At 39.8% G+C, this 11,093-nt stretch overlaps 1 protein-coding gene across 2 annotated transcripts in view; it reads left to right on the plus strand.

The window, feature by feature from the left end:
* adcy1a (adenylate cyclase 1a) overlaps positions 1 to 10,596 on the plus strand; it is an 88,479-nt gene extending 77,883 nt beyond the window's left edge. Inside the window, exons 20-21 of one of the 2 annotated variants that reach the window (XM_034293877.1) lie at positions 8,884 to 8,999; positions 10,306 to 10,596. In XM_034293877.1, the coding sequence (XP_034149768.1) occupies positions 8,884 to 8,999; positions 10,306 to 10,312 (123 nt within the window). In that variant the 3' untranslated portion in view covers positions 10,313 to 10,596. Of the gene's footprint in view, positions 1 to 8,883; positions 9,711 to 10,305 lie in introns of those variants that run through there. The other variant, XM_034293876.1, reaches the window with a different exon arrangement.
* Positions 10,597 to 11,093: the final 497 nt, after the last annotated feature.

The raw sequence follows: 11,093 nt of genomic DNA on the forward strand, positions 1-11,093 counted from the left end.
TGGCAAAGTTAAGTAAAGTTTATTTTAAAAATGTTTGACAGCCGAGGCTTCTTTCTAGCAGCCATGCCCTTACTGCCATTTCACTTCAGTGTTCTTATTGTTGAAGCATGCACAGTAACCTGAGATGCAGCAAGAGAGATGTTATCTCCTGATGTTATGTTTGGGTTGGCATTTACCTCAATTATTATTTTTCTTGAGGATATTTTGGAAGAGCATCCACTTCTGCGCATAGTTGCTGTCATGTTAAATTCTCTCCATTTGTAAATTCTTTGCCACACAGAGGACTGATGGAGCTCGAATCTATTTGAGATGCTTGTATAGCCGGCCTCCTACTGAAAGGCTATGTGCTGTAGTCTCTCTTCCTGATATTCTCTAATCTGTCTCTCAGCATGGTGGGTTTTCATTAACCTGTATGGGTAACATCAAACTGACCAGATTTTTAAAATCTATTTATTAGGGTCCCACCCGAACTCATTCCTACAGGACCCTCCTTTGATTGGTTCATTTGGTATCCAAATATTTACACACCTGATCTACCTACAATGATTTAACTAACTTTAGGTTCACTTATTTGGGGTTCTTATTTTTGCACCTGCAATAATTCCTTTTATAATTACTGTAGCATAGCCAGTTCAGGCAGGAAACCCAAGTGGTCATTGATCAGCAACATATCAGCTGACTCTGGGGATTGCTCTTATCACCATATCCGATTTCATACTGACTATTTAATCGTCAGGTTACTCACTCATTTTAATGCGCTCTGGACTCACTAGCATGCAGGTGCGAACCCACCCACCACCCCTGCCTCCACCTGTTACCCACCCACCACCCCTCCCTCCACCTGTTACCCTCCCACCACCCCTGCCTCCACCTGTTACCCACCCACCACCCCTGCCTCTACCTGTTATCCACCCACCACCCCTGCCTCTACCTGTTAACCGCCCCCCACCCCTGCCTCCACCTGTTACCCACCCACCACCCCTGCCTCTACCTGTTACCCACTCACCACCCCTGCCTCTACCTGTTAACCACCCACCACCCCTGCCTCCACCTGTTAACCACCCACCACCCCTGCCTCCACCTGTTACCCACCCACCACCCCTGCCTCCACCTGTTACCCACCCACCACCCCTGCCTCTACCTGTTACCCACTCACCACCCCTGCCTCTACCTGTTAACCACCCACCACCCCTGCCTCCACCTGTTACCCACCCACCACCCCTGCCTCTACCTGTTACCCACCCACCACCCCTGTCTTCACCTGTTACCCACCCACCACCCCTGCCTCCACCTGTTACCCACCCACCACCCCTGCCTCTACCTGTTACCCACCCCCCACCCCTGCCTCCACCTGTTACCCACCCACCACCCCTCCCTCTACCTGTTACCCACCCACCACCCCTGCCTCCACCTGTTACCCACCCCCCACTCTGCCTCCACCTCTAATACTCAGCTCATATACACTCACCTCACTTAAAAACAAAGCTCAGCAGAGGATGTACTTCCTGTGGTAGCTGAAAAAGTTTAACCTGCCAAAGACTATGATGGTGCACTTCAACACTGCCATCATAGAGTCCATCCTGACCTCCTCCATCACTGTCTGGAACACACCTCCAAGACGCAAAGGCGAGCGTCAAAGATTGGGGCTGTTCCCGCTCACCCTGGAAATGGGCTATTCAGAACTCTCCTCTCTGGTAGAAGGTTGAGGTCTATCAGGACCAAAAGATTAGTTTATTTCCTGCAGCAGTAGGCCTCATGAACATGCCCCCACAGCCAAACTGACTATAGCCCGCTCCCCACAAACACACACAACCCTCAAATGGACAAATCTATAACCCCTCCCCACATACACACACAACCTCAACTGGACAAATCTATAACCCCTCCCCACATATACACACAACCTCAACTGGACAAATCTATAACCCCTCCCCACATACACACACAACCTCAACTGGACAAATCTATAACCCCTCCCCACATACACACACAACCCTCAACTGGACAAATCTATAACCCCTCCCCACACACACACACACAACCTCAACTGGACAAATCTATAACCCCTCCCCACATACACACACAACCTCAACTGGACAAATCTATGAGCTCTCCCCACATACACACAAAAACCTCAACTGGAAAAATCTATAACCCCTCCCAACATATAAACACAACCTCTACTGGACAAATCTATGAGCTCTCCCCACATACACACAAAAACCTCAACTATAGAGTGTGTACTGTATTTATGGCCCATAAATACAGGACACACTCTATATGAAGCATACATACAATACACCCTCTATATGACCAATACATACAGGACACCCTCTATATGACGCACACATACAGTACACCCTCTATATGATGCATACATACAGTACACCCTCTATATGACGCATACATACAGTACACCCTCTATATGACGCATACATACAATACACCCTCTATATGACCAATACATACAGGACACCCTCTATATGACGCATACATACAATACACCCTCTATATGACGCATACATACAGTACACCCTCTATATGACGCATACATACAGTACACCCTCTATATGACGCATACATACAGTATATGCTCTATAGGACCAATACATACAGTACACCCTCTATATGGCCCATAAATACAGTACACACTCTATATGACGCATACATACAGTATATGCTCTATAGGACCAATACATACAGTACACCCTCTATATGACGCATACATACAGTACACCCTCTATATGACAAATAAGTACAGTATACGCTCTATATGACCAATACATACAGTACACCCTCTATATGACAAATACATACAGTATACGCTCTATATGACCAATACATACAGTACACCCTCTATATGACAAATACATACAGTACACACACTATATGACCCATACATACAGTACACCCTCTATATGACGCATACATACAATACACCCTCTATATGACCAATACATACAGGACACCCTCTATATGACGCATACATACAATACACCCTCTATATGACGCATACATACAGTACACCCTCTATATGACGCATACATACAGTACACCCTCTATATGACGCATACATACAGTATATGCTCTATAGGACCAATACATACAGTACACCCTCTATATGGCCCATAAATACAGTACACACTCTATATGACGCATACATACAGTATATGCTCTATAGGACCAATACATACAGTACACCCTCTATATGACGCATACATACAGTACACCCTCTATATGACAAATAAGTACAGTATACGCTCTATATGACCAATACATACAGTACACCCTCTATATGACAAATACATACAGTATACGCTCTATATGACCAATACATACAGTACACCCTCTATATGACAAATACATACAGTACACACACTATATGACCCATACATACAGTACACCCTCTATATGACAAATACCTACAGTATATGCTCTATATGACCAATACATACAGTACACCCTCTATATGACAAATACATTCAGTACACCCTCTATATGACAAATACCTACAGTATATGCTCTATATGACCAATACATACAGTACACCCTCTATATGACCAATACATTCAGTACACCCTCTATATGACAAATACCTACAGTATATGCTCTATATGACCAATACATACAGTACACCCTCTATATGACCAATACATACAGTACACCCTCTATATGACCAATACATTCAGTACACCCTCTATATTATCAATGCAGTCCATTATACTGGTTAATTGCGAGGCAGACCATGTCACCTCCATGCCATGTGAAAGGCCTGCTATCAACATTCTCAGTGTGAGTCAGACTATGGCAGGTGGGTGGGTTTGATACAGTATACAACAGGACACGACAGGGATGTGGTCATGTACAGTGGGTCAGATCAGGATTTAGCTACGTATTAAGGGTTCATGTTTTACTACTGTTTACCCAATGAACCTCTGTGTGTCATAAGTTAACATCCCTTCCTGTAAACGCTAGAAGAATGTGGAACATGGGTGGGTGTGATGGAGGGAGGTAGAAAACAACTGCATATTTCCCAAGAGTGAGTTTACATGTTGGCTTTATGACCTTGTTCATTTGTATGTGTGTGTTTTGACATAAAACAAACAAAACAACCCGCAGAAAATGAATGACGTGTTACGTTAGTGTACACAGGCGCAAAGGCACACACACAGAGACACACACACACACAGAGATGTACACATTTACTTAACTATCTAAATCGGGACACTAAAGTTGATTGTCTTTAAAGAAATCCTACTTGTATTCATGCTAACCCTACCCACAACCCTAACTGCCTTTTTCAAGTGGGGACAGGAATAATGTCATTATTAGTCAGTGCTTTCGGATTGAACCACAGTTTTGGGACATTTCCTCGTCATATACTTACAGTTTTTCTCGTTTGCTTACAAGCATCGGTCAATACTGAAACCACAATAACAAAACTCTTCACACAGTGTGCATTCCCAACATGCATCATTGCAAAACAGTTAATCTCAACCCCAAAACTCACTAAAACCACCAAAACACTTCATACATGTCTCAAAACAAGCTTGTTCCACCAAAACACTGGCAACAAAAACACACACTGTCACTCATAACACACTGACCTAAAAAAACATTAACAACAGGAAGCATTACATAAATTATTAAGTTTTATCTTGTAGGTTTTTTTTAATAATTTTTCACATGAATCATTATTTGATCATAGAATAAGAAAAACACCTCACTTGAATGACTGTACTAAAGTATATGGAACAAGAATGAATCACAAACTCAGCAATTTGAAGGAATATCCTTTATTTTTTCTACATCTTAGCATTTAGTGATCATGTACTTTTCATCTCCAAGAGGAGAAGAATTCCTCAATTGGATTCAGGAAAGGAGAATATGGTGTAAAGAACACCATCCTGAAATGTGGGTGATTCTCAAACCACTCTCGCACTAGTGCGATTTTATTGAGGAGGTTTAAAAAATGTAGGAGCCTTGCTGTGTTGTATGTGCGACAACACCAGTTGTAGAAATTGTGGCACAGAGAGTGATGTTGCCTCCTCGTTGTCCAGGAACATTGACTGTAGCATGATGGCCAATCACATTTCTCCCTCTTCTCCTTTTTTTGTGAAGATTGAAGCCTGCTTCATCAATATACAGTTACTCATAATGAGTTGCGCTGCTATCCAACTCCAAGATTCTCTAGAGTAAAAAGAACACAAGCTACAATACAGTAAGTTAGTGTTTTGCAGTAATGGCATTGATTGCTTTCAATACTACTGTGAAACTGTTGCTGAAGTTTGAGTTCACACTTTGAAGCAGCAGTATACATAGATATGCCTAAGTCTTTTCACTTACAGTAGCATGGAATTGTTTGTGGACACATACTTAAAATTCAGGAAAAATATATCTTTGTGTTGACAGTAAAAGTGCAGTAATTGGGTTGCACATACTTGAACAAACTGGAATCGCAACTCCTTCACTCTAACGGAGTTCCTCTCAAAGGGCACTTTGTATACTTGCTTCATTCGGATTGCATTTCTCCTTAGAACACGATCAGTTGTGGAGAGACTGCATTGGTGGGTATTGTGGAACAGTTGATTGTCCTGTGTTATTCTTTGCTGAATTTCTTTGAGGCGGAGGGTGTTGTTCTGGACCACCATGTCAACAATGGCATGCTCATGTTCAATTGAAATAAGTCTTGTTCGTCCACCTGAATGTTCTCTAACTTCAATTCAGAATTTTTTTTGGACGACCAGGAACATTTACTGTAGAAATCTAGACCTATGTCAAACAACATTACATGGACTCTCATTGTAGAAGTAGAATGATTTAGTTACTTACCGGTTTTCCCTCTGAAATGTGCGGATAATTGAAGCCACTGTGGATCTGTTTATATTGGGCTGAACTCTATACCCAGCTTCTCTCAGTGAGAGACCATGATTTATGACAAGGTCAATAAGTGTGGCTCTGATTTCATTTGAAATATGTGGGTACCCTATCCTTCTACCTCTCCTCCCTCCTCTTACACCTTGCCCTCCTCTTACAGCTTGCCCTCCTCATCCTCTCTGTCCATCTCTTCTTATATTTTCTACTCTTTCTTTTTCCACTATAGCATTACCCTCCAATCTATCCATTTCTTCTCCCTCTACTCCTCTATATTCTCCTCTTCCTACATCCTCAGCTCTTCTTTCTCTTTGTCTTACATCATTAGCTCTTCTTTCTCTTTCTCCAACATCCTCAGCTCTTCTTTCTCTTTCTCCTACATCATTAGCTCTTCTTTCTCTTTCTCCTACATCATTAGCTCTTCTTTCTCTTTCTCCAAAATCCTCAGCTCTTCTTTCTCTTTCTCCTACATTCTCAGCTCTTCTTTCTCATACATCCTCAGCTCTTCTTTATCTTTCTCTTACATCCTCAGCTCTTCTTTATCTTTCTCCTACATCCTCAGCTCTTCTTTCTCTTTCTCCTACATCTTCAGCTCCTTCTCCCTCTCCTCTTCCTCTTCTTCTCCCTCTACCCTGTCCACCACCTCTCACTCTTACACCTCTTCCTTTTCCACTGCTCATTCTTCTTCTTTTTATTGTCTTTTCTCCTCATTCGTCTTCTTTGTTGTTTTTCTCTTCCCCTTTTGTAGTTGTTGTAATTAAGACAGCTGTGTGAACAATTGGGAAATTTGCTTTTTCTGTGTTCAGTGGATTACTGACTCATCAGATATCAATTTGGGGTCAATTGAGGACATAAGGTGTGCAACTCACTATTTTACAATTCACAGAGTTTTGTTTGTTGTGTTTTGAAAATGGTACAAAAATGCTTGTGATCTTTGTGAAGACCAATGAAAAAGCTACAAATGTTTTTCCTGATATATTAAAGATTTGGTGGGCTGTATGAACTGCTGTGATAACATTAGGGAATTTTGTGCACAGTGTTTTGAGAAAATTATGCTTTTGATTTGTAATTTGTATGAAATGAAGGAGAATTTACTATCTGTTTAGGACAATTACAAAGAGAAATGTACCAAATCGATTGAGGAAAATTCCTCTCTGTCCTGGGACATCCATGGTGGCTCTCTATCCAATCACATTTCTTCCCCTGCGGCGTGTTTTTGCCAGGTTGAATCCAGCTTCATTCACAAAGATACATTTATGTGCCGTTTGACTGGCTTCCATCTCCATTACTCTCTAAAAAAAAAAAAGTTAATCCATAGTTTTACAGTACTTGACATTATGTGTAAATGTGTAAATTCCTGTTTGGTTATATATTGATACCGGAGTTCTTTCACACATTCGCCGTTTCTCTCAAAGGGCACAGTGTACAACACCTGGGTTGGTTTTCAGTTGAAACTGCAATCAACTGTGTTTGGATTGACTAAATATTCTAACATAATTAACATTTTCTAACAAATATCAAACACTTTCTTTATATTTCAATCTGGTTACTGCACACCAGTTGCCATCATTCTGTTTTGAATGTGTTTTTAACTGTTTTGGGAACAGTGTATAAGCATTTGAGAAAACGTGCTATGCATATATTGTTTTGTCGGTGGTTGAGTTTGAATGAGAAAAGAGTTCATGGATTTTGGGGAATGTGTTCATTGAATGCATTTTGTGTGAAAGCAATGAGAAATGATTCACAGTTTGGTTTGCATACACTTCCATTTGCTGACTGTGTGAAGAGTTTTGTTACTATAACTTCTGTATTGTTCGATGCTTGTAAGCCATCGGGTAAAACTGTAAGTCAGAAACACACAAACAGGCATATTCCAGGGTATTACAATGGACTGACATATTATGTAATAATACTGACCACACAAAACACCCACATCATGTAACCTTTTTCTCAACACTAAGATAACTACAGGACCAACTATAACCCTTCTCATTATGATCCACAGGCACATCTATAGTAAAGTGACTACAAACCCTGTTAGTTTTTTGTTAGGCAACGAGCATAAAAATCTGATTCAATCTATTGTTACAGCAAGCTTATCTCATATTTTATTGCTTTTCTTTAAGGACTATAGCCCTAAAGGGCCACCACAACCCAACATTGCTAAATGCAATTTGTGCACCTTGAAAACTATAAGTAATTTTTGACCTGTGGGCCCTGGTTCAAAGCACTAGGGAAGTGTTTAATAGTCATTTAAAAATATCTAATGTCGCTAATACAATGGATAGATTGTTTTGTCAGCAGAGTTTTATCGAATCACAACATATATTGATAGCATATAGATAGTCATTATTTACCACAGCCACAAAGTCATAAACCCCACCAAAACTATATAGAGCCGACTAGATCTAAAATGTGCATCCAATTAATCAACATGTCGAAACAGTTTGAAATAGTCCAGCACTGACAGTAACCAGTACGTTTGCTGTGAGATTAATCAATGTGTATGTGAAAACTGCCTGTGAGTAAAATACAAGTGTATAAGTGAAGCTGTGCAAAGTCATCAAAAAATTGATGACGGATATTTGCTTACTCGCCTCTAAGGTAATCAGATTTACAAGGCTATGAAATGTTCAGAAAGCCTGGTTTAGTACCGGGTCATAATTTTCTTGTTTGTCAGGTTTCTACCAAAAGTAGAAAGTTCACTGCTAATAAAACAGCAGAACTGTAGATGCTTATTCTATCTAGATAGAACTGTACATCTATAAATGTGTATATAAACTATAAAACAATGTACAGGATATACTCTGACTGCTAGTGTATTTTCTATTAATATTTCTGAAGAAATACTGTAAACCTGCTCCAAATACATTTATAAATGAATTTCATGCATTAAAATGTGTAATTCATGAGAAAAATCATTTTCCCAAACAAATTCTGAAAAAACAAAAAAAAAAGCAATTTTAAATGTTACTGGTTTTTTGAATGTGACTGATTGTACTGTTGTAGGAGGCTCAAGAGATGGTGCAGTTTGAACCAGAGCTTCCTCCTCCAATGACATGGCCCTCCATGAAGCGGCTGTCCCACCTCATCAAGACCAACCTCCACTACCCTGAGAGTTACAGGTACCCATCCATCCATAAGAGGTCATACACACACACACACACATACAAACACACATACACACACACACACACACACACAAATGGGCTACAGCCCCAAAAACTTTTGCGGACAGACTTTTCAGGTTTTACCATTTGTTTAGGGACATCATGCACCCTCAGACCTGGATCACAAACACTCACACACACACACAATAAACTAAACTAACTGAAGCCATTGATTAATTCACATGTCCGGAGAAATTGACTACTGTGCTTTTACCTCAAACTGGCCTCAGTGGCGATGCACATGCTAGAGTATGTTGTAATGGCATAGATACACAGATGAAACATACGTTATATCACTGTGGCACAAAGATTTAACTAGACAGGTTGAATGGGCGCCAGTGGCAGATTTTGAAGGCTCTTTCATCCGTACTCATGGAGGGGGGTGGGGGGGGCAACGTGAATCATCCTCCAGTGACGATCTACAGAATAAACCAGGGAGCAATGATGACACTCCGCTCAAGGTGTCATATCATAGCTGACTTTAACTTATCCTTTCGGCTTACATTTTCTCATCAGAATCTAGTATAGATATGTAACAGTGCTTAATGTCATTTAAAAAAAATATCTTTAACATCTGCACTGTACATGTAAATGTGTTTTAGTAAAATATTTAGTGGAAATTGTTAAACATGTCTTTGTGCTTACAGTTGTATGGTTTGTTGTTTTACATTTTTTTTAATTTTCAATATATTGTTTTTGTTTGGCATACAATTTACAGTTTTTCCCGATTGCTTACAAGCATCGAACAATACAGAAGTTACAGTAACAAAACTCTTCACACAGTCAGAAAATGGAAGTGTATGCGAACCAAACTGTGAATAAGTTCTCATTGCTTTCACACAAAATGCATTCAATGAACACATTCCCCAAAATCCATGAACTCTTTTCTCATTCAAACTCAATCGCCTACAAAACAATATATTCATAGCATGTTTTCTCAAATGCTTATACACTGTTCTCAAAACAGTTCAAAACAGAATGATGGCAACTGGTGTGCATTTCTGCAGTAACCAGATTGAAATATAAAGAAAGTGTTTGATATTTGTTAGAAAATGTTAATTATGTTAGAATATTTAGTCAATCCAAACAAAGTTGATTGCAGTTTCAACTGAAAACCAACCCAAGTGTTGTACACTGTGCCCTTTGAGAGAAACGGCGAATGTGTGAAAGAACTACAGTATCAATATATAACCAAACAGGTATTTACACATTTACTCATAATGCAAAGTACTGTAAAACTATGGATTTACTGTTTTTTTAGAGAGTAATGGAGATGGAAGCCAGTCAAACGGCACATAAATGTATCTTTGTGAATGAAGCTGGATTCAACCTGGCAAAAACACGCCGCAGGGGAAGAATTGTGATTGGTCAGAGAGTCACCATGGATGTCCCAGGACAGAGAGGAGCTAACATCACAATGTGTGCAGCACTGTCCAATGATGGTTTGCTGTTACACAAACCACTCATTGGTCCCTATAATACACAGAGGCTAGTGATTATACTTTGTTTGTTTTTGTTGCAGCCTTGGAATTTGGGTACATTTGTTTTTTGTTTGAACTTATTATTTTTCAAAAGTAAAATTTACTAAACGCTAAGATGTAGAAAAAATAAAGGATATTCCTTCAAATTGCTGAGTTTGTGATTCATTCTTGTTCCATGTACTTTAGTAAAGTCATTAAAGTGAGGTGTTTTTCTTATTACGTTATCAAATACTGATTTAATAACCTACAAGATAAAACTTAATTTATGTAATGATCCCTGTTGTTAGTGTTTTTTGAGGTCATTGTGTTATGAACAAGCTTTGTTTTGAGACATGTATGAAGGTGGTTTTAGTGAGTTTTGGGGGTGAGATTAACTGCTTTGCAACGATGCATGTTGGTAATGCACCCTGTGTGAAGAGTTTTGTTATTGTGGTTTCAGTATTGACCGATGCTTGTAAGCAATCGAGAAAAACTGTAATAAGTACATGGGAGTCTCAGTATCATTCTGTTATGGAGGAATTGCCACTAATTAAGTTTTGAGGTTTTGCCTTCTCCTGCTCTTTCTTTC

This window comes from Esox lucius, chromosome 8 (assembly GCF_011004845.1).
Source record: "Esox lucius isolate fEsoLuc1 chromosome 8, fEsoLuc1.pri, whole genome shotgun sequence".
Lineage (NCBI taxonomy): Eukaryota > Metazoa > Chordata > Actinopteri > Esociformes > Esocidae > Esox > Esox lucius.